Source organism: Solea solea, chromosome 18 (genome assembly GCF_958295425.1).
Source record: "Solea solea chromosome 18, fSolSol10.1, whole genome shotgun sequence".
NCBI classification, from domain to species: Eukaryota; Metazoa; Chordata; class Actinopteri; order Pleuronectiformes; family Soleidae; genus Solea; species Solea solea.
In genome coordinates this window covers 7,241,811-7,265,566 of record NC_081151.1, presented here as the reverse complement: position 1 = coordinate 7,265,566, position 23,756 = coordinate 7,241,811, and the positions used below count along the sequence as shown (strand labels likewise).

General features: G+C 41.0%; 1 protein-coding gene across 2 annotated transcripts in view; it reads left to right on the top strand.

Annotated features, from left to right (window-relative positions):
- The window catches only part of pld1a (phospholipase D1a), a 28,913-nt gene that overhangs the window by 1,082 nt on the left and 4,075 nt on the right, over positions 1 to 23,756 (top strand). Inside the window, exons 1-23 of one of the 2 annotated variants that reach the window (XM_058615524.1) lie at positions 13 to 213; positions 9,391 to 9,605; positions 10,255 to 10,424; positions 10,949 to 11,091; positions 13,381 to 13,492; positions 13,790 to 13,855; positions 14,542 to 14,600; positions 14,752 to 14,844; positions 15,611 to 15,763; positions 16,129 to 16,278; positions 16,939 to 17,022; positions 18,984 to 19,065; positions 19,436 to 19,546; positions 19,650 to 19,835; positions 19,995 to 20,208; positions 20,419 to 20,547; positions 20,774 to 20,892; positions 21,250 to 21,363; positions 22,095 to 22,205; positions 22,351 to 22,439; positions 23,070 to 23,183; positions 23,272 to 23,321; positions 23,419 to 23,553. In XM_058615524.1, coding sequence (XP_058471507.1) covers positions 9,422 to 9,605; positions 10,255 to 10,424; positions 10,949 to 11,091; positions 13,381 to 13,492; positions 13,790 to 13,855; positions 14,542 to 14,600; positions 14,752 to 14,844; positions 15,611 to 15,763; positions 16,129 to 16,278; positions 16,939 to 17,022; positions 18,984 to 19,065; positions 19,436 to 19,546; positions 19,650 to 19,835; positions 19,995 to 20,208; positions 20,419 to 20,547; positions 20,774 to 20,892; positions 21,250 to 21,363; positions 22,095 to 22,205; positions 22,351 to 22,439; positions 23,070 to 23,183; positions 23,272 to 23,321; positions 23,419 to 23,553 — 2,668 coding nt within the window. In that variant the 5' untranslated portion in view covers positions 13 to 213; positions 9,391 to 9,421. Of the gene's footprint in view, positions 1 to 12; positions 214 to 9,390; positions 9,606 to 10,254; positions 10,425 to 10,948; positions 11,092 to 13,380; positions 13,493 to 13,789; positions 13,856 to 14,541; positions 14,601 to 14,751; positions 14,845 to 15,610; positions 15,764 to 16,128; positions 16,279 to 16,938; positions 17,023 to 18,983; positions 19,066 to 19,435; positions 19,547 to 19,649; positions 19,836 to 19,994; positions 20,209 to 20,418; positions 20,548 to 20,773; positions 20,893 to 21,249; positions 21,364 to 22,094; positions 22,206 to 22,350; positions 22,440 to 23,069; positions 23,184 to 23,271; positions 23,322 to 23,418; positions 23,554 to 23,756 lie in introns of those variants that run through there. The other variant, XM_058615525.1, reaches the window with a different exon arrangement.

Below are 23,756 nucleotides of genomic sequence, written 5' to 3'. Positions count from 1 at the left end.
ACAGTTCACTGTTAGTTTTTCTTAGCCACACTTGACAGAGTTACAGAGGAGGAGAGACACAGAGTCTGCTGTCTTCTCTCTCAGACACCGTGTGTGTGTGTGTCCGTGGGAGTGTGTGTCCGTGTGTGTTCCGGTCTTGCTCACCACCCTGTGAAGCCAAGTGGACTGAAAACAAGAGACAACATGTGGTCTGTGCGGCCACAAAAAGAGCAGGTCGGTGAAGTTTACCTCTCCTTCTGTGTCTGCTCTGATCTATTTGGAGTGTGTGTGTGTGTGTGTGTGTAGGTAGGGGTGGTGGGAGGTGGTGCAGTCACACTGTGACACTCCTTGTTTTGGGGGGTTGCTCCTGGGAACATGATGAAGAAGAAAGAGCTCATATGTTATTCACATATTAGCATTATGTGGGAACACCTGTGATCCTCTACCTGTGCAACCAGTATGTTTTTGTGTGTTGTTTGTGTGAAGACAGCCTTCCTGACACCTTTCCTTGTTTCCTGTGCAACAAGTGTTGTGTTACTGGTTAAAGACAGTACAGGTGTGTGTGCATTTCTTATTTTAAAAGTACTGTAAAATTAATTGTATATCTTTAGCATCACAGACTCACCTTTTAAAGACCCAAATCACAATATAACTTTTGTCCCACCCCCCCCCCGTCATTTCTGTAACACTTATAATTCTGAATTGGTAATCACAGCGTCACTTGGCGCATGAGTTTAAATCACACACACAAACAACAATACATTGTGCCCTAAAACAAACAAACACACCTGTTTCTTCAGGACCTTTCCTGGCATAAACACTGAACTTGTCAGGACCAGTTGTCCTCATTGGAGATCTGGAACAGGGTTAAGTTTGAAGCTAAGATTTGAATTTTGTTTGGGCTAAGGTTAGGATTAGGCATTTACCAGCTATGGTTAAGGTCTAAATGAATGGAATAAAGCTGCGTGAACCCCCTGTGTGCTGCTCCTCTTCTCACTCCCTGTTATGTAAGTTTGTTGCTTCAGCTGGAGCACCATAAGAAGGCTGTGCCCTATCTTGTCCCACCTCCTCTCTCCCTCTCCTCTCTCTTTGCAACCTATACACAAGACACTGACCTCTGGCATGCGGCAGTGGTTGTCCTTCTTTCACTTGACCTCGATTCTTCTCTGTTGAACTAAACCGTTATGACCATTACTCCTGCCCCGAGCACGATGTGTGTTTAACTGTATCGACCGGTCCCATGCCGTGCCACCTTGCTCACTTCTACTTACACATCAATCATTAATCTGGACAGGGGAAGCAAAGTCAAAGAATTTTAGTCCACTATAACTTACTGTTTTTTTTTTTCACATGTGCAGACGTGAAGGTATGTAACAAGAGTTCTTCTTCTCGGGAAGGATTTGAAATTTAGCATGGCAAGCACATTTAGTGCTGTAAAATCTATTCCAGAGGCCGTGTCTTACAATGTCTTACACCCAGTGGACTTTGTTGTTAATTTCATTATTATGCTTCAGTTTAGATTGCGCTGAGAATATCAGAGAAATATGCTTCCTCAATGATACCTGTGTATATAAGAGGGTATCAGCAAGCCACACCAAGATCTGCCACTATGAATAATGACTTTGACAGTAGGCTGAATATGCTGCTACCTCTTTGTCTTTTATGCCAGCGCCCTTTACAGCTGTTATTGTTCCGATGCTTGTTTGTGTATGAAAAATATTGTTATTTTCACTACAGAAGAAACTGTATGTATTGGTGTCGGTTATTGGCCCAAGCACTCCTGATATCAGTGTAGGGTTGCAACTAATGATTACTTTCATAATCGATTAAGCTATTGATTAATCAAGTACTTGTACATGTTGATCTGTGTTTCCAAAACCTGGAAATGATGATGTTCTCAAAGGTCTTCACTTCGATAATTAATTGAATAATCGCCGCAGCCCTAGTTCTATGTTTGATTAATTGATGATGAAAATGCCCGAGCAAATACTGGTAGATTGCAGATAGCTTGTGTTTGATTTGTCTTTGGTTCTAATATGTATTCATGTCCATAGAGCGTAATGCTGGATAAACCAAATAAAACACACAGTCAACACTGGCCTACCTTTAATTAAAAGCTAAGTTGAGGCATTACAGTTGTGGTCTATGGATGGTATTGTACATTAGAAGTCAAAGGCAGAAGTCTCAGTCGTACAGGTTTAACAGTTGTCACTGTCTGGATGACCACCAAAATGTTACTTTCAGTGAAGAATGACTGCACACAGTCATCCTCAGTAATCTTACTGCAGAGTGTCTTTAGTGAGCTGGACACAAATTGTAGTTTGGTAATAATTTCCAGCCTCACACTTCATTTTCCGGGTAACAGCCGAGTCAGGCTTGGCTAAAGTACAGGAGAAGAGAAAGAGAGATCAGTTCCCTCACTCCTCCAGTACAATGATTCCTTGTATTACCACCAGCAGAATGTCACTCTGGTGATGCTGACGGTTGCTCTCTCTCTCTCTCTCTCTCTCTCTCTCTCTCTCTCTCTCTCTCTCTCTCTCTCTCTCTCTCTCTCGCTCTCTCCCCACTTTTCTGGCGTCTGCTGTATGTCTTGCTTTCTCTGCCTCTCTGACAAGCCGTAGCCCCCATCCCTGGTGTGAAGGATTAGATAATAGGCAGCTTTAGTGTGGGCAGAGAAAGAGAGGTGTCACAGACCTCTCTCATTGCTTCTCTCTCTCCCGCCCTCCATCATCATCTCTCTCTGTCTCTCTCTCTCTCTCTCTCTCTCTCTCTTTGTACCATCTGCGCCACGAAGAGGTTGGCACCACATGATCTGAGAATGCTATAAGCTATGTTTATGTTGTCTTAAATGTACTACATGGATGTGTGTGTGTGTGTGTGTGTGTGTGTGTGTATACGTGTGTGTGTATATGTATATGTGTATATATATATATATATATATATGTCTGTGTATATATGTGTATATGTATATATGTGTGTGTGTGTGTATATATGTATATGTATATGTGTGTGTGTGTATATGTATATGTATATATGTGTGTGTATATATGTATGTATGTATATGTATGTATATATATATATATATATATATATACACACATATATGTAAAAAAAAGCAAATTATGTCAAGTATTTCTTATTCAGTGTCATTCTTTGGTTGAGATTTACGGTCTCTTCTTCAGCGTTAATCTCATGGTTGCAGCATTGTGTATCACTATCAATATCAAATACAAACAGCAGCAGAGGCTAAATTATTCTAGAATACAATAAGACCCGTACTGGGGTCCATACTGTGAGCACAACACAACTTTCAGAAGCAGCCAAAGCATGACGAGAGCCCGGCAGGAAGAGGAAAGTTAATTCATCAGAATGGAGAGACTCTGGTCACAAAAAGTTCATATCTAAATCAAACTGTTGGCCGCGAGACACTCAACTCCCAGAGCTGAACTTGATTTAGGAGAGCAGCAGCTCAACAACTGTGATAACACATGGTCAGAATGACCCTGTCTTCCTTCCGTCCCTTGTGTCCCTCATGGGTCCAGAGAGCCTCAGACACTGTAGCAAGTCCTTAAGAAACAGGATCTGCTGCCAACAAATATTATGGGCTATCTTATCTGTTTGTATTTCAGAACCTCAGAGGAAAGCATTGTTATAATAAATCTCAGGAGGATGGGTGGGACCACAACAAATGCATCATGTTCAGTGACAAAGCACCTTGCCCTACATGATTCTTGTGAAATATGAATGAATCTACTGCGTTACACAGTATTGATTTTGGTTAATCTACAATGAAAACATTAATTATTAAAGTTTTTATAGCCCCATATCACAAGTGACTTGTTAATAAATCAATATGGGATGCTTAATGAACTATTAACTATTAAGAATGACTGTATACGTGACATTCACATGAATGTTAGATTAGAAGTTCAATACCAAAGTCACTTAAAATGTGATACTGTAGCTACCACAGGAAACTGGGAGAAGTCACTTCACAAATTCCGTCTACCTGCACCTTTAAAGATCGCAAAACATTATTTTCCCCCTGTTCAAATTGTTCAATAGCAGGGTCTGTTGCTGGGAGCGGTTCTGTACAAGGGATCCTCCTCCAGTTGCCTGGAAACTGCTTTGAACCAAGAAATAGTCTGGCGCAAAATTGTTGTTTGACACTTCACTACTATGTATATAAGAAGATGCAACATGTTAATTAGTGATCTTTAGAGTTGATGGTGGGTGGATTTTTTCCCGTCTTCTTCTTTTTTTCTTCTTTCTCACTGTTGAACAGAGATAGCTGTTGTCTTAATGCTAAGCTAAAGCTAGCTTAATATTTAGCATGCAGACATAAAAGTACACCTCTTAGGCAACGACGCAAACGGGCATATTGTTGTCATTTTCAGGGCCTTAAAAGATAGACGTCTGCCTGTGAACGACACAAGAGTTTATATGTAAAGCAACACTTTGTCAAACAACAAAAAGCATGAGGAAGAAGGAAGCCCGCCTCACCGATTGGCCAGGACCAGGAAAACAGAAATCTATCCCCTTCAACCGGCTTGTTCACCACAAATAACAATGGAGCAACACCAAATTTATGCAGTTTCTGTTTTTACTTTGGTGTACTTTGGACTATCCGAGCAAAAGATCTGTGGTCCGTTTTTAAAGCAGACCAAACAGCTTTGGTGTGAAAGCGCCCTTGGTCGGCGATCATTACAGCTGTTTTCAGTGAAACAATTTAGTGACATAGAATATGTGTGGAGGTATGCACTGGAGACAAGAGGAATGAAAGTGAGACAGGTGCGAGGAGTACAGGCAAAAGTGAACTACCTGGGGTCAACCATTCAAAGCAATGGACAGTGCACAAGAGAGGCGAGGAAGAGGGTGATGGCAGGAGTGGAGAGGGAGGAGACGAGTGTCAGGGGTGATGTGTGACAGAAGTACAGCAGCAAAAGTGAATGGGAAGGTCAATAAGATGGTAGAGAGACCTGCTATGATGTATGGCTTAGACATACATCATACATCATCTTGCACTCTCATGGATCCTGTCAGCCAAACGGTTCCCAGACACGGACCTGAGAACATACCACAAAAGACTAGGCAAAAGCATGTTGTTGTAATCGAGCTTTCAAAACAAGAGAGGATGAAAAGAGAGGGAAAGAGACGTGACCCCCGTTTGGGACCGGCTGAGACTGTATCGTTTGATTTACATGTAAACAATGAACAACTGGACTTTCTCGTCAGACGACAATGTGCAAGTTACACTCGTGTCCTTAGGAGGCTGAGCTGAAGATGCTTTTCAATTTGATTCATATAGAGAGGATGGAGGGTAATGCTAACAGTCAGGAAGTTAGCCAAAGGTTTCCAAAAATGACATCGCTGAGTGCATTTTTAAGTTATGCACCAACCAGTGGGAATGAAAGAGACATCATTTTGGTAATTACAAGTCAGTGACCCAGCAAAATGATGTTGGTGCTGCTTTTAAGGTTAAAAAAGTTAAATAGTGTTGCTTTAAACACACTATCAGGAATAGGTCAATTTACTGAAATTCAAATCTATTCAAATCTTCTATGTACCCTGCAGCACTTTTCCAGAAGGTCAGAGTTCAAACATAACATTGAAGGAGACTGATATAGACAATGCGAGTGTCATTACGTTTATTTATTTTCACAAGCAGGAAAATTAAAGTTAACAAAGTTAGATTGTTCCATCAACCATGAGTGGCGCCGTTATTTAAATCTTATAAGCCTTGATTTGCGAAGCATTATTAGAAATCAAGGTCAAACCTTTTTTTGGCCTCCATTAGGACATTGAGTTAAATGTCACTTCTCCAGTAATGGATTTGTTCTCCGTGGACTTAATGATGGTTGCTCTGCGCAGGACAAGTGTAGCAATAATGGATCTTTGAAGCATGAAGGCGGACTTAAATGTCTCGTGTGTTATGTGTTGAAAAGATTGACGAGTTCCTGCTTCACTTTTATAATCTAAACCTGAGTCGTTCTTCTCCCACTCAACGTTCCTTCATTTCTTCATCTATGACTTCACACCACATTGATTCCAGCTAAATGGCATTTATGAGGGATGGAAGTGCACGAAGGCAGAGGCGGATGCTCTTAGTTTCTTCTCTTCATACTTTGATGCAAGCAACTTGTTGGCTGTTAAAGCCATCACCATGACAACAGGACAGGAAGCAGGAAGTCGGCAGTGTTCCAATTGAATGGACTAAGGAGATAACGCATCCATACTTTTCTTCCAAACAAGTTCTTGTCTTCCGCGCTACTACTACTGTCACACTTGGGCGTGTGTTTCGACATCTGAGTCTACATATGCAGACATTCAAACCACATCCAGAATGGCAGCTTCATCTACACTTGAACCTCTGTGTGGGTCAGGGGTATTCTTAGAGCGGGCAGATAACTGCATGGTCATAAATATGTCCTCTGGAATCCAAGATAGCATGCACTCTGCAAAAAAAGTTCAACCAGTGCATGTTGGACGAATTAAACTATATCATAGCTACGTTCATTTAATGTTTTTGGTTTCTGGCATTTTTATCTTCTTCTAATACTATCATCGAAGGTAGGACTGTTTCCCTGACCCCATCACTGTTTTTTTTATCACTGGTAGTGATAGAGGGTAATATTTTTTTGGGTGGAGTACTTAATACAATTTGCCATGTATTGTTTATATCAGTATATTATATCAGGTAAAATATACCCGGCGTAAGTGATGGTGTTACATTAGTGTTCTAGGGTCATATTAAATGCTTGAATGACAAACCTAGAATCATCAAAAACCAAATGAGTTTGACTAATCGGATTATCTCTGTCCAGGAATGAGAAAATGAATGAATGAAATGTCTCAATGGTCCCTCACAGGGAAAAGTAGAAGCTGCTGGTGGCAGCTGGTGACTCATCTTACTGTGTGTGTGTGTGAGCGTGTTGGATCTTGTCCGCTTGAGTGGGAACGTCAGGCTGTAATCTGTTGCTGTGCATGCGCTCATGTGTTATCTACACTCACAAAGCATCTTTTTTCGCATGATTTTGATCAGCAACTAATTGGTTCCAGTTTTGATAAAAGGTTCTTTAATATCTGCCTCTTAAATATGAACGTTTCCTGTTTTCTTTTTTTCCCCTATGACAATAAATGACTAAACAGCTAATTAACCCATCCAGCAAATAATAGCAATATCACCTCATAATGAAAATGACTAAATGACTGTGCAGCCTTGAGTAATATAGGGAAAAGTTAAGCAAAGTAAATTAACAGATTAGTCACCTCAATGTGATTCTTGGATTCCGGCCACAATTAGGTGTTTATTTAATCCGTGACTGCTTTTTGTTTGCCTATAGTTATCAGAACAGAGACAAATGATTACACAGTAAAACAAGCTCTGCTCATATTTCCACTTCAATGAACACAGCCTGGGATTCAATAGAAGGGAGCGTCCAAGGCTTTCACAGAAACCACTTTTCCTTTCCAAAGGAAGTATTTTCTCTCTTGAGAAATGTTGACCGCAACCATGTCGGGCTAATTCCTTAGCGATGGGCAGAAATAAGGGAGTACATAAAATCCCTATAGCTGCCCTTCCGTGAAATGGGCTTTCAAAATCACCTGCAGCTGCTCTCTTTCTCTCCTTCCCAACCCTTTTTCTGCTTTGTCTGGACCCAGAGGGAGGTTTGTTTAATGGCCCACATGAGCTATGGGTAGTCTTGGATGACATCTTTGGTTGGTTATTGGTTTTTTTGTGTGTGGAGTGTCAAAGGGGTTGAATACTTTAAAACTGTCTGACAACACAGTGCTTGTGCTGTTTTATAATTGCAGGGTTTTACTCTTAAAAAAAAAAATTGACGCAAACACATTAATTGTCCTTGTTTAACTGGTTTGTTATCATTATTTACTTATAGATAATGAACTGTGTCATATGCAGTCGCTAGTGTAATGATAGAGTCGCATGACGGCATGCATTTCATTAAAAAAATCATATGTGGGTGTGTGGCAGATTGCACGTAAGACCCAGATATGTGAGGTGTTGCTCAGCAGCAACAGTCAATGACATCATTGACTGTTGCTCCATCATCTTGCACTCCCATGGATCCTGTCAGCCAAACGGTTCCCAGACACGGACCTGAGAACATACCACAAAAGATTAGGCAAAAGCATGTTGTTGTAATCGAGCTTTCAAAACAAGAGAGGATGAAAAGAGAGGGAAGGAGACGTGACCCCCGTTTGGGACTGGCTGAGACTGTATCGCTTGATTTACATGTAAACAAAGAACAACTGGACTTTCTCGTCAGACGGAAAGGGTGTCATTAACCGACAATGTGCAAGTTACACTCGTGTCATACTTGAGAAAGAACATTCCAAAGAAATGGATCAACTCCTCAGGATGGATGTGTACTCATTGAAGAATTCAAATCAGTCATGTAATAATAAATCCCAGTCAAAGTGAGGGCCCTTCTGTGTTGAGTTTGCATGTTCTCCCCATGTACGTGTGGGTTTCTCTGTCCTCCCACATTCCAAAAAACATGCAGATTAGGCTAATTGGACACTGTAATTTGACCAGTGAATGGTTGTTTGTCTCTGTATAATGGTCCTGGGAATTGACTATTGTAAAACACCCTTTTGCCCTTAATCTGATGGGATTTGCTCCCTTTTTGGGCCTAAACATTGTGTTTTTTTTTTAATATGAAGTTTGTTACAACCCAGGTGTAGTGCTATGTTGTGTTGTTAGTGTCACCTTATGCTTCACCTGGTAGCTTTTTGTTCGTGCATGCTTTTTATTTCTTCAGCTACTCCGGCTTCCTCCCACAGTTCAAAGACATGCACGGTTAGCTGACCCCTCTAAATAGCCTGTAGGTGTGAATGTGAGTCTGAATTGTTTGTCTCTCTTCGCATGTGATCGACTTGTGCCCAGTGTCCAGTGTCAGCTGGCACTGGGACAAGCAGCGCAACACAAGGATGGATTATACAATAGGCAGCAGATCCTTTCAGCATCAGACAGTGGCACGGTGGAGTAGTGGTTAGTGCTGTTGCCTCACAGCAAGAAGGTGCTGCGTTAAATTCACGGTCTGGGACCTTTCTTTGTGGAGTTTGCATGTTCTCCCCGTGTCTGCATGGGATTCCTCCAGGCTCAAGTTTCCTCCCACCATCAAAACATGTTAGAATGTTGTTAGAATTTAACTAGTTGTGATAGGATGCTGAGTCAGTACAGGATCACTGAAAGGTTAAAGGTCAAATGACCGCGTTTTGGGAGTGTGTTTACATCACACAGTTTACAATAATAGACCAAGACATGCAAACCTCATTGATTACACAACAGCTCCCTTTATATGAACTGGTGTTCATATTGTCACATTAACAGAAGATACTTTCCTTGTGTCTAATGTGGAATTTGACCAAATCTCTCCTCTCTTCTAGGTGCACCCTGCTCTTGGGGCTGACTTGAAGCATGCTGGGGGAGAATCAGCCAACGACCAGTAATCTAAACCTGATAAACTCAGAGGTTTCTGACTCCACCGCCACACTAGATGCACAAGACCATATCACGATGGCTGATCTTGTGGAAAGCTTGGATGCCAGAGAGCTGGATATCGGGGAAGGTGATGAGAATGACTATGATGCAAACTACTTAGGTGAGTCTGTGTTGGCACAGGTCATGTCTGTCTCACCTATGTTGAAAGATCTCACTTCAATTTTGAAAAGATGATTTCTCAAAGGAAATGGGTTGTTTGAAACTACTTTGAATGCAATACATCTGAATAATAGCTGGAACACTGTTCAAAACCATACATAGCACTCAGTTATTCCTGTGAAAATTATTTTATTTTTCGTAAAGGAAATTCCATTCACAGGAAATGGAACCTGAGACAAGTGAATCCCTTATAAAGACCATATATTTGGTGGTGAATACTAGAAACAATACATTTCTTATTGTCATCTTAGGCTGTTTCTAGAATCTCTCAGAAATGTAGGAAATATTGGCAGATTAAGAGATGGTGTGTGTGATGATGTTCAAAATTAGACGAAAAAACTAAATGTATTGAGCTTCCAAACAGGTATCTCACAGTGGAAGTGTATGAGGGTGGCTTTTCTTCCTTTACTTAATTTAGATCTCACAAACTTTACCAGAGAATGTACGCAAAAAGTTGACCTCAACACTCACACGCGAGCAAAGCATAAAAGTCTGTTGCAGCCTACTCGAGCCGGAGCTTCCAAGAAACACCTACCTACACAAGCAGAAAGACCACACACACACCTCCCTCCTCTCTTCCACTCTCCTAGGGGACTGTCGTATCCCATTTTCAGCAGTGTACTCCACAGTGGGTTTTAAGGAGGCCAGCGCGAAGGTGTACCTCTCCACTGTGCCCATTACTGTCCGAATCCTGGAGGTAGAGAGATTCACCACAGCTCAGGACCGCTTTAACCAGTCACAAAACCGGAGTGTCAACAAGGTACTGTGTACACACTTACAAAGCTCTTGTTTTTATACTTTCTACATTGCTCTGGGTGCCTAGTTCTCGACCAGAAAAAAAAAATATATTGAAATAATAATATCTATGATAGTTCACAGCCTTTCAAAGTAAAAGTGTTTGTTTCTATGTGGAAAGATAAATAGTTCACAATATAAACATATGTATGCAATAATTATGCAAAAAAAAACAGACATAAATAAATAAATTATAGCTTGATATTAACTGGCAGACTGCATGAAATTGATGGGGGGGCGCATTTGATTTATGCAATACAGCTGCAAACAGGAGTATGACTGAAAACGTAAGGAAGCACCCACAGAAGTGAATTCTACTGCTAAAAAAATCTATCTGTGTTTAAAAGGTGAAAAGGTACCTTTAATCTAATTTCGAATTAAGTCAGTTTATCTCCCTTGTTTTAAATCTAAAGCGCAAGCTGTTGCATTTTTACCTCACTGTTTTTATCGCATGCACTTTCCCTCTCATCTTGTGATTTCTGGCTGTAGTCTCTGCCAGCTGTGTTCAAGATTGAGCTGAAACACGGTGAGTTCACCTGGATGGTGAAGAGGAAGGAGAAACATTTCATGGAGCTGCACAGAGAGCTCAGGACATACAAGACCTTCATGAGGATACCGTTACCATCGCGCAGGTTGGTGCCTACACACACAGGTGCACATAATAACCTTCCCGCGTGAAACACAAGTGAACACGGACAAACACCAACAAACGGGTTAAATTCATATGTGTACACCACGCTTAAATATGCTCAATATAGGCCTTCTGACACACAGTATTATTATATCAAAAGAACAATTAGCATTAGCCTAATTCAGATGAGAATATTTTTAATACATGTGAAGCTAGAGCAAGCAGGCGATTACCTTAGATTAGCATAATGAAGCTGCGAGGAACAACCAGTCTGACTCTTTTTAAAGTAACAAAACATCTTCTGGCTCTTTTCAAAGTTAAAAAACTACTTCCTGACATATTCAATTAATTTGGTTTCTGAACTGTAGTTACCGTGCATGATATTCACTGTCAATGACATACTGTAGGGCAGGGGTGTCAAACTCAAATACAGAGTGGGCCAAAATTTAAAACTGAACAAAGCCCCGGGCCAAGGTTGAACAAATTAACCTTTTAATAGGGACCCAAACAAGTTTTGCATTGAATATTGAACAAGCAAGGCTTATATAACTTTATAGTGACATGCAAAATCGAGTTTCAAATAATAATAATAATTAAAAAATATCAATGGCATATCAAATAAATTTTAATAAAAATTGAATGCACCCTAAATACAGGATAAGCGGTAGATAATGGATGGATAAAAATTTAATGCCTCTTTTCTATTTGCAGCCTTCTGAGGTACATATCAAAATAAACTTTTTCCACAGGCTAATAATAAATTTGAAAATAAAATAACAATAATGAATGAATCAAACATTCAAGCCTTGAAGTAGCAAGAGAAAGTGCATGAATAAAACGTTAATTATTGCTCAGTTTGCTACACTGATTTGTTTTAACACTGAATATGGAACAAGCAACGCTTATATAACTTAATAGTGCAAAATCAACTTTCAAAAAAACTAACGAAAAAACATCAATGGCATATTAAATAAAATTTAGATAAAAAATTGAATGCCTCTTTTCTATTTGCAGCCTTCTGAGGTAAATATCAACATTAACTTTTTCCACATGCTAATAAATTTGAAAATAAAATAACAATGAATAAATCAACCATTCAGGCCTTTTTACTGCTCTGTTTGCAGTTGGCGGCGCCGCTGTATAATACCGGCGGGCCAGCTCTAATGTTAATTTGATATTGCCTCAAGGGCCAAATGAAATTACACGGCGGGCCAAATTTGGCCCGCGGGCCAGAGTTTGACACCCATGCTGTAGGGTGTCCATTAATGATTGTGAAGCTAGAGCTAGCAGGCGATTAGCTTAGATTAGCATAATGAAGCTCAGAGGAACAACCAGTCTGACTCTTTTCAAAGTTACAAAACATCTTCATGACATATTTATTTAATTTGGTTTATGTACTTTAGTTCCCGTGCATGATATTCACTGTCAATGACATACTGTATTGACAGTATGTGAAGCTAGAGCAGGCAGACTATTAGCTTATCTTAGCTTAGCATAACAGTAGGGTGGCTATTTCCATAGCCCCAAAAAGGAGGACACACACGGCTACACTACACGACAGTTGTGTCCATGATAACAATGGTATGATGATACAGTGACTCTGAGACATTCATTCCGAGACCATTTAACCAAAAAAGAGGCCTAAATCTGGACATATGGCCACACTACTATTACCCCATAACTAAGCTATCTTGCTTTTTATTTATTTTACTGAAATGTACGTGTTGAAGAAGACCTGATTAGGATATTAATCGCCTCAGGAAAATGTTTTCTGAAATTATTAAGCAAGTTAATATTTCTCTCAGCAGTTTTCAGGCACTTTGACATTAGCTTCACTTTTTGGACTCAGTCCTTTTACTTTATAGAAGTCTGTGGGTTTAACTCAAACTCTACCACTTACTCAAACGTAAGTGGTACTTTCAGTGTCACTGCCGATGTCTCAGTTTCAATATCTGTTCTGAGTTCTGATATTAAACTGAATTTAGTTTCACTTTTCTATTTATTTTTCCATTATTTATTGGAGTTTTTTCTTCCCTTGCTTTATCTCTCTGCTGATGTGCAATGTTCCTCTTTTTGTCATTTTTGCTGACAAAATATATATATATATATATATATATATATATATAGATATATATATATATCTATATATACAGAAAAAAAAGACTGAAAATGTCTTTCAGCAATGCTGCAGGCAATGTTTGCAAAGAGAGAACAACACCACAGCAAAATCTAGTCAGCGATTATAGGGACCTTTCTAACATCTCGATTTTTACTCTGCTCTCTGCCTCAGCCACACAGTGAGACGAAGGACGGTGAGGAAGAGCGAGGTGAGGGAGATGCCTTCCCTGCCGAGGGGAGTAGCAGACGAGCTGGTGCGAGATGAGCAGGTCTCCAGCAGGAGGGTACGTCGCAGCAGCAGCAGCAGCAGCAGCAGCAACAGCAACATTTGCAGCATGATTTACAGCTTCTTGCCTGCTTTCCCTGTTTAAACATTGTTTGCTCACCTTACAAGCTCTCCCGGCAGTCTCATTGCCTGCAGTTCTGTCTCGTAAAACACTGACTGTGTGTGTGTGTGTGTGTGTATGTATGAATGTATGTGTGTGTGTGTGTGTGTGTGTGTATGTCCCTGTTCACATGCATGGACTTCATCATTAAAATACTCACAGTGGCCAAAATATAGTGTGTGTATGTTTCTACAGAAACAGTTAGAAGACTATTTGAACAAGCTGCTGAGGATGGCCATGTACCGCAAATATCACCACACTGTGAGTAATCATACACTGATACATAACCTCAGAATGAACTTCAAGTTTGTACTAAATGTGTGTAATTACCGCCAGGAAACACATGTTTCTACTGTAAATACTGCAAGTATATACCTTTTTAAATGAGTTATTTTATATTTTACCATACGGAAGTCCTATGAGGTGACATTGAGTTAGGACACAAATCATTGTTATGTTTACCTTTACCACTGTGTCTGTTGTAAGGCATATTATTACCGCACGCTGAAGGTACTCTTTAAAGGCCCTAAAAGCTTTAGATAAAAATAGACCAGTGAGAAACATGAGCCAATGTTTCTTCTCTGGGAAGTTACATGTTGAAACGCTTGCCATTCCATTCCACGTTGACACAACATTAATAAATATAAGTTATCTTCCCTAAACTAATTTTTATTATGAATGTGGGTAAATGATTAGACGCACTTCTAAACTTTGCTAACTTAACACCAGTAATGGATTTAGCAGTGGTGTTGTGCTCGTTGTGTGCTGACATATTAATTCTGTGCATCATTGGGACATGTTGCAGTGTGATTATCTGAGGTGGAATAATTTAAGATGAGTCACATTGCCTCCAGGTGGAAGATTCATGTGCAGAACATATCACTTTTTCTGCCTGTGTGTGTGTCACTGTGTGAAGCCTCTTGTTGTCTCTTCCTGTCTATTCTCAGATGGCGTTCATTGACGTCAGCCAGCTGTCTTTCATTCATGACTTGGGACCCAAAGGATTGTGAGCATTTGCCTCCTCTTTTAAATTCATTTTCACTCTAATTCCAGCAGTGTTGTGCGAGGAGTGTATATGCTAATGCCGAGTTTTAACTGAAATAACAAGGATTAGAATGAAATTCTATTGTAATTGTATATATTTGTATCCTTTCCAGAGAAGGGATGATCTATAAGCGGTCAGGTGGACACCGTATCCCTGGTATGAATTGCTGTGGTCAAAGCCAAGCCTGCTATCGCTGGTCCAAACGGTGTGTGGTCACCTCTCTCCTTTTCTGTCATCCTTTTACTTTGTCTATCCTTGTCTTTTAGTCTTTATCTAATGGTAGTTCCTTTTAATTTTCCTCACTCAATGATTGTTTAGTTACGCTAAAAATGCCCCTCAAAGCTTAATTACTCCTTTGAGGAATGAATGTTATTGCTGTGGCTCTAATACGAGGTGTTAAGTACCGATGTTTCTCAGCATCTTTGAGGCTGTAAAGCACAATAATCTCAATAGAAAGATGTGTTATTTTAACCGTCAACCTCTAATACAAATGTCAGCTGATGTGATGTACTGTCTGTTAGCCCTCAAAGAGTGCAAACCTACACCAAGGCTGCTCACAACAACAAGAGTATTGTCTCTGGCTGTCATGTGAATATTCATCATTTTAGTTTTTGGCTTGCAAAATCAGACGTGTTGGCACACGCTTTGCTTATCTCTTTATTTGTGACTGTTTCTCTCACTTTCTCTTTATGGCAGCCAAATTATTATGTGAGCACTTTTTATTGTTATTTTCTAAAGACAAAAACAAAACAAAAAATCCCACTTGTATGAAATGCTCGGCCCATCCACCTACAGCCTTATGATCATTCTCTTCCTACACTGTTCCTCTGAACATGAAATATTAGAAACCTTCAACAACAGTCAGTTAAGTTAAGCACTGGGCAATTTTTTACAAAGAGAAACAAGCAAAGAAATCCTGATGATGATGATGATGATGATTTTGAGTTTGTGTGTTTTTTTTTGTTGTGCAGCTGGCTGGTGGTGAAGGACTCGTGTTTGCTGTACATGAAGCCTGACTCAGGAGCCATCTCCTTTGTGCTGCTGGTAGATAAAGAGTTCACCATCAAGATGGACTCTAAAGAGACAGAGACCCAACATGGAGTCCGGATTGATAGCCTCTCCAGGTTATATTTCCTCCGTGCATATATCAGTGTGTGTGTTTGTGTGTGTGTGTGTAAGTAGTTAGAAACATTATATCAATTATTAAAGGATGGGGGGAAAAAAAGGCTATTCATTACATTCTGTTTTTTTTTCTGATTTAGTAGAAGGTGCTTCACCTAATCCCTCCCTCCCGCATTTATATAATAATAATATAATTATAGCCCAGCTGTGTTGTCTCACTAAAGTTAAACACAAGTTCCTGCTTTGATAAACAGATCTGCAGTGTGTTAAGTTACGGACATTATGACCAAGCAACCTCACAGTTTTATGGTGCCCAATAAAATGAGTTAGTTAATCTGTATGAGTTCTGTCTATGTCCTCTCTACAGGACCCTGGTGTTTAAGTGCAGCAGCTACAGACACGCGCGCTGGTGGGGTCAGAGCATCGAGAGCTTCATAAGGAATTACGGAAAGGCTTTCCTGCGGGATCATCGCTTCGGATCGTTTGCACAGGAGCAGGAAAACATCCCAGCGAAATGGTAACCAACTGGTGGAGCTCGAAAGAAACGGATGCTGGCGTGTTCAAAAAAATGTATACAAAATGAAAACACGGATTCAGTCGTGTTTTCTACAAGAAAGCTGCACAATGGGGAGAAAACATAAGCTCAAAAAGACCAATCTTATTTTTATCCTCTGTTAGTTCTTCACTGGTAACTATGGAAATGTTTCGAGCACTGAGCAGTAAACGCTCTTGTTTTCCTCTTCTGCCAGGTTTCAGGCCTTTTTATTTTTTTGCATTCTCTCCCCCTCAACTGGCAGATTGTGTGATATTAAATCATCTAAGTGATAATGTCACTGCATTATCTTTGTACTCGGCACAGAGCACGATGCAAAACTGTATTGCGATCCCTGTGAGTCGATGGAAAAAGAGTGCGTAAAGTACATGTCATGTCACGGAGACACCATTATGGGTGTAGACTGAAGCTTATAAGGGTGTTACGAGGTTGGAAAAGTCAGGGGGCAGAACAGACAAATGTCCTTTCATAACCCTCTGTGTGGTTTCATGCTACTTTTTAACAGTGATCTTTGAGCACACGGCACTAAAATAGCAGTAGTCATCCAGTTATTGTTCATTGGTTCATTCGTTGTTTACATTTGTGCGTGTGGCTGGTTTTCCTAACTGTATGATTTCACTGCAGGTATGTTAATGGAAAAACTTACATGGAGGATGTGGCTGACGCTCTGGAGGAGGCCAAAGAGGAGATCTTCATCACCGACTGGTGGTGAGTGTGTGTGTGTGTGTGTGTGTGTCTGTGTGATTTGTGTGTGTGACGTCAAAGAGTGTGGAGTGTCACAAAAGAGCAGTCTTGAGTCATTAAGCGTGCTCATTTTCATGCGGCTCTCTTGCTGCTACTTCACGTCTGTGCACTTCATTACTAATTCCTGACTGGATTCACCTCTTATGAAATAGTGAAGCCGAGTCGAGCCAGTGGAAACACACCATAACTAGAAGATTAAGATTAAGATTAAGATTCCAGCTCCTCCAATCAGTGAGTCTAAGTGTTCCTGGGTAAGACACTGCTGACCGAAGGGTGTGAATGAAGTGCGATAGAAAAGGCCCCATAGACATGCTGTTTCAATGTGTGTGCGAATGGCAAGTATGTAGTGTAATGTTTACAACTCAGTGTTTCTCAATATCGTGGTGTTTACCGTGTATCTCGTCGTGTCATCTGGAGACATTCCTGTCATGTGACGTTGCACTAGTAAAACCAGACGTCTACAAAACAGGTTGGAGTAATGAATGAAAACTCAAAAGAAGCGCACACAATTCACAGATTCAATGGGTGGGTGGGATAAACACTTCTGGCCCCCGTCTGCCCCCGCGCCCATTTTCAGATAATAGTACCCAGCATACACATAATTATACAGTTTCTCTTCATAACAGTTGAACAAAGGCAGAAGAATGACATCATCAGCAACCACTACTTCAGCTATAAGATGTGACAAACATGTCAAATAATGTAACCTCCATCAAAAACATTAGCAAAGACAGCTTCTCTTGAGTTTTGCATTGTTTGCGACACGTCCGTGTTTTCCAGCTGGTCATCTATTCTCTGGCTTTTTTCCATTATGAGTTGATTAACTGACGCTCACACGTTCTTATTGTACATGCTGTTACGCATGACATTATGTACTATCAACAAGCATCGGCTCTCAGTAAGGCCCTGCCATGGCTCAAGCTCTAATTACAGCCCCATCCACATACTGAGAATAGAAACACACACAGACAGAAAGACACCGTCTCCATATCTGTTTACACTTGCACTACATTCCCTTTGTCTCTCTCGGTCTCCTTTTGAATTAAGTTGTTTGTTTAACCTCTGAGGCGTCATGTTCCCCACCTGAAAAATGGTTATGTGACCTGTTTGATGACCTGAAAGTCTGGTTGTGTTACCATGTATTGTAGGTGCTTGCATGCATATGTATCTTTCCAGTTGCGTCTTGTTTTGATGTATATTTATGCTCTTCAGTTGAGATCGAGATTGAGACTAGAGAAACCCGGCAAACCCTAAGTGAATCAGTTGTGGAAGTTCGAGCTGAAGTTTCCTCATACTTTTCAGACTCTTGGGACCAACATTTGCAAACAGAGATTTGTTGTAAATCTACTACTATACTAATCTACAAACACACAGAGAAGGTAGGGAATCTAACATAAGCACACAACAACATTTGCTGTGTTTATAAAAAAAAGTCGTGTTGATAGTGACACATGTTTTCTATACTTAATTATACTATGAGGTTAGCCTGGGAAGTGCAATTTCACTCTAGAGCTGTTTCCTCTCCTGTATTTGAGCTTAAATTAAACGTCATCACTATTCTAAATAGTCAAACGCTTGTCGATTGTCTCCATTCTCCACTGGCACAGTCGTCCCGCTGCTGTGATTTCACATAAAATAGTTTGTGTTCAACTCAGATGTGTGACGTGGCTGAAATCCTTCTGTCCCAAGTCAGTAATCACTGAGCTTAAGGTCTTAACCAATGAGGTGTCAGCCTATGCAACTTGAGCCAATGGCACTTGAGACATGGAAGCTCAGGATGCCAATGTGGGAGACTCATGAGACTATGTCATGTCAGTTATATGGACGCCACTGTAAAACATTTTAACATAAAGGATGAATTTGTCCTTGTTTTATTGCCTGAGCTAACTGTTTTTCTCTTGTGTTGACTCCTGTTTGCCGTTCAGGCTGAGCCCCGAGATCTTCTTGAAGAGACCTGTGGTGGAGGGCAACAGGTGGAGACTGGACTGTATCCTCAAACGCAAAGCAGTAAGTCCGCTGTAGACCTACTGCCAACAGATCCTGGTTCTCCACTCATGTCCACAGAAAAGAGTCTTCACACATGTAATAAATGATCATTTGTAAACATACCTGGTTAAGTCAAGTGGTAAATGATACTGGCATCACACGTAAGAATCTGAAGCTTCAAGAAAAGGGATTTGCCCAGAACCATGTTGAGGTTTTGCGTCCAAAAATTTGATTTGATTGAGACCATTAAGGTCTTCTAGCTTTTTCTTAAGAACTGTTATCTGCAAAGTAGCTAGGTACATTTACTCTATAGTGTGTTGATATTCCTTGTAAATGATAAAATATTGCAGTACTTCCTCCACCAGTAATCAATTGAATTTTCTGCCAACAGCAACAGGGAGTTCACATCTTTGTGATGTTGTATAAGGAGGTGGAACTTGCCCTGGGCATCAACTCAGGCTACAGCAAGAGGACCCTCATGCACCTGCACCCCAATATTAAGGTACATGGATGGACAGTGTGTATGGACAAAACGTCCATCATACATTTATTTAGTTTTAATACATAGCTGCACGTGTGTTGTCTTTCATTTATCTGTGGTTCAGGTGATGCGTCATCCAGACCACGTCTCCTCCTCGGTCTACCTGTGGGCACATCACGAGAAGATCATTGTCGTCGACCAATCGGTGGCTTTCGTGGGTGGGATCGACCTGGCGTACGGCCGCTGGGACGACAGAGAGCACCGGCTGACGGACGTCGGCAGTGTGACGCGCTCCGTGGCCCTGGAGCAGGTCGGAAGCACGGATTCAGTTTAAAATAGACGTGTGCACTGGTGTGTGCACACGCCTATTTTAAACTGACTATTTTAAATTGCCTGTTTGCATGTTTTTACCTTTACACAAAGGGAATAAACTGTACTAATTGATCTTTATCGCTCTTTATGGCCTCAGGCGGGTTCAACCAATACTCCCTCCAACATGGGTGTGCCCCCTGTGGATGGCATCTCCCAAAGCAATGGACAAGGGACACCAACCAATGAGCCGGTGGACTTGCCCAAGCTGAAGGGCATTGGCCGCCACAGGATGGTTCGCTTTAGTCTGTACAGACACCTGCATAAACACACTATACAGCACGCAGACAGTGTTAGCAGTGTGGACAGTGCAGGTATGTTTATATGAGCGAGAGCCGAGGCTCTTATGTTTTGGCATAAACATGCTCTCTCTCTCTCTGCCTCGGCTTCTGCATTAATGTGTCAGTGTGGGTGATAATGGGTGAATCAGAGGCCCACACTGGGAAGCGCTGTGGTGTCAAAGCGGCACATGCTGTGAATGGAATCCACTTCATCATAATATTTGATTCTCTCTCTGTGTGAAGGGAGTGGCTCTGTGCGGAGTCTGAAAACAGGTGTTGGAGAGTTGCAGGGTAACACTCGCTTCTGGCATGGAAAAGACTACTGCAACTTTGTGTACAGGGACTGGATCCAGCTGGAGAAACCATTTGATGGTATACACACACACTCACATTTTCCCTGAAAAGTTGCCAAATTCTCACTATTTCAGTCCTCCAAATATTCTGTAATCTGGAAATTGAAATACCTGTAGAGCAGAGTCATAGAACAGCTTTTTTGTCTCTCTCTTTCCACACAACCCCCTGCTTTTTTCCCCCCTTTTTTTTTCTACTCCTTGTCTCACATCCTCCTTTTTTTCTGCTTCTCTTCCTCTACATGCAGACTTTATTGACAGATATACCACTCAAAGAATGCCGTGGCATGACATTTCCTCCGTGGTTCACGGCAGAGCTGCCCGAGATGTGGCCAGACACTTCATTCAGCGCTGGAACTTCACAAAGGCACGTGAACATTATGTACCTCGATGAAGGCACAGGCGTGTAGATCAGGATTAGAATGGCACAACTTTACCACCTTTTTTAGACTGGCTGCCTATTACTGAAGTTATGTTGTAGAACTGTTTTCATAGTCTGGTCAATTCAAGGCTTTATTTACAGGAAACCAATGGGAAACATCTGTAAAACAAGTAAACTGGCAACATAATGGGCCATTTTTGGCTGGAACATTGGAAAAAATACTTAATCCACTCGTTTTTTCCATGGCTCCAGCTCCAGTTCTACTGCTTTTACTGTTTCTCTTCTACATGACTCTATATTTACCCTCTCTCTGCTGAAATTCTACAACTGCCTCTCTTGCAGATCATGAAGCCCAAGTATCGCTCCCTGTCTTATCCTTTCCTGCTGCCCAAGTCTCACTCCACTGCCAATGAGCTCAGATACCAGGTCCCTGACAGTGTTGAAGCCAAAGTACAAGTAAGAGAAGTACACGCCAAGTACATGAATAAAATGAATAAGTACACGGTGGAACTGGTGGGTTTTGCCTTTTTTTTTTTTAATTATATAAAATGAGAAACTGGGATAAAAGCCAACCACGGTACAAAAAAACCCACTAGCAGCAAATTACAGAGAGAAGACAAGAACACATAGAGCTCCTATAAACTCCCACTTTCCCACTCTACCCTCTGCATGCCAGTCTGTAAACACTGCTGGAAAGTGATGAAACAGACCAAGCATGAAATAACTCTCCACGGGCCAAAAACTTGCATAACTGAAAGGATCTGCACTTGTCGTTGACTTTTTATAGCTTAAAGGAACCAACCCTGGAGTGAAAGGTTTGACTAAAATAAGATGGACATGAAGATCCTTTTCTTTAGTCCATCAGTGTTATTGGATTTCATTTCTGCTTTTCTCTATATAAGTATATAAGTAGACCAAACGGGTGTACACTAAGGCAATACTTTATTAAGTGGGTTTCTTACCCTTTATACACAGAATTCATTTGATTGGCAACCCTAGAAGCTAGATCACTGTCAGTCAAAAAGTTGAGTTTTTCCATTGTTCATACATATACTCTATATATACAGTATATATATAATGCATAGAATATTATGTATCCCTTTTTCTCCATGAAAGTGATGAAATACTTCATTTCTTTTTGAATTGCCGCTCTAATAATGATATATCTGTGTGTGTGTGTGTATAAGGTGTTGCGGTCAGCTGCAGACTGGTCTGCAGGCATAAAGTACCACGAGGAGTCCATTCATAATGCCTACATCCAGGTCATCGCCAAGAGCAAACACTACGTCTACATTGAGGTAATCCAGCTTAAAGGCCAGGATGTAGAAAATACAAGACAAATGCTGTTATGAAAAGCTGACGGTGTATAAACGGATTCGGTCAAACCCTGAAAGCCATATAACTGCTACACTGCATTTGTGTCTCTCCTTCCTCTCTGTTCAGAACCAGTTCTTCATCAGCTGCACCGACAACAGAACGGTGTACAACAAGATCGGAGACGCCATCATTGAGAGGATCATCAGAGCTCACAAGTACGTCACATTAAACACCTTTAGCCGTGTGTCCATCACGGTACAGTTCGCTTTGGTAGTGTACGGAACGTTAAATCCCTGCATCAGGCTTGCGTTTTGAAGGAGAACAGTACCTTTACTCAGTTTGTGGCTGTTTGTATGAGACATCAAGCTTTGTATGAGAAGAGGCCACATGTTGAAGAAACACTGGTCGCAGCTGATTGTTGTGGGTCTAGCTCCACCCATACCTTACCATTACTCTGGTACCACAAGGGAAGGGTACCAAAGAAATGGAACAGTTGGGGTGGGTTATTTTGGTACTATTCCTGGTGGAAACGCAAAAAAATTTTTCCAAATCAAACTGTTGTACCTACTTGTGACTATATAAAGCTAGTTTTGCATAATATTCTGTACATTATACGAGATTTGACCGTCGATGAAGAATATTGTGTTGGTACAGGCAATTAGTGAAGAGGAAGCCTATTCCCGATTTACTGCATATGAGCTATTACAATCAGGCGGCCAATATACTGTAGAGTGCTGTCCCTCAGATCATTGGGGCCATTTAGTATTTTTCTGCTGAGCAAACAAACAAATAAAAACATCTACGTATTTATTCACAGCACTGATAGTGTGTGTGTCTTCAAACAGGGAGGGAAAGAGGTACCGCGTCTATGTGGTCACTCCACTGCTTCCTGGCTTTGAGGGAGACATCACGACAGGGGGAGGCAACGCCATTCAGGCTGTCATGCACTATAACTACAGGTAAGTCACCTTCATTCAGAGTGTTATACGGAAAGAAGGCAAAGGGAAATGATTCAGTTATACAATATTAACCCTCTGTCTTCCTAAGGACCATGAACCGAGGAGAGTACTCCATCATATCCCAGCTGAAAAAGGACAGTAAGTAGTAGAATCATCTTGAGTGTATAAGAATGACGATCAATATTAAGGTGAGATATGGAGAAATGATAATATTCTTCTCTTCCCTCAATCCCAGTGGGTGACAACTGGTATAACTACATCTCCTTTGCTGGTTTGCGGACTCATGCCGAGCTGGAGGGACGCCTGGTCACAGAGCTCATCTACGTCCACAGCAAGATGCTCATCGCCGACGACAACACAGTCATCATCGGTCAGCTTTTCTCTCATCTTCTTTCACCCTTCTTTTTTTTTTTTCCTTCCTCACACTGTTCACACCAGTTTTCTATTTGAGGCAACTTCAGCACTCGAGTGCCTTGACACCACAAGAAATGTGATGGAGCCCAAGATGTGGCTCTGTTTTCTCTGTCTGCCACCATGTGTGCAGTTAACAAATGCACCACTTAAATAATTATG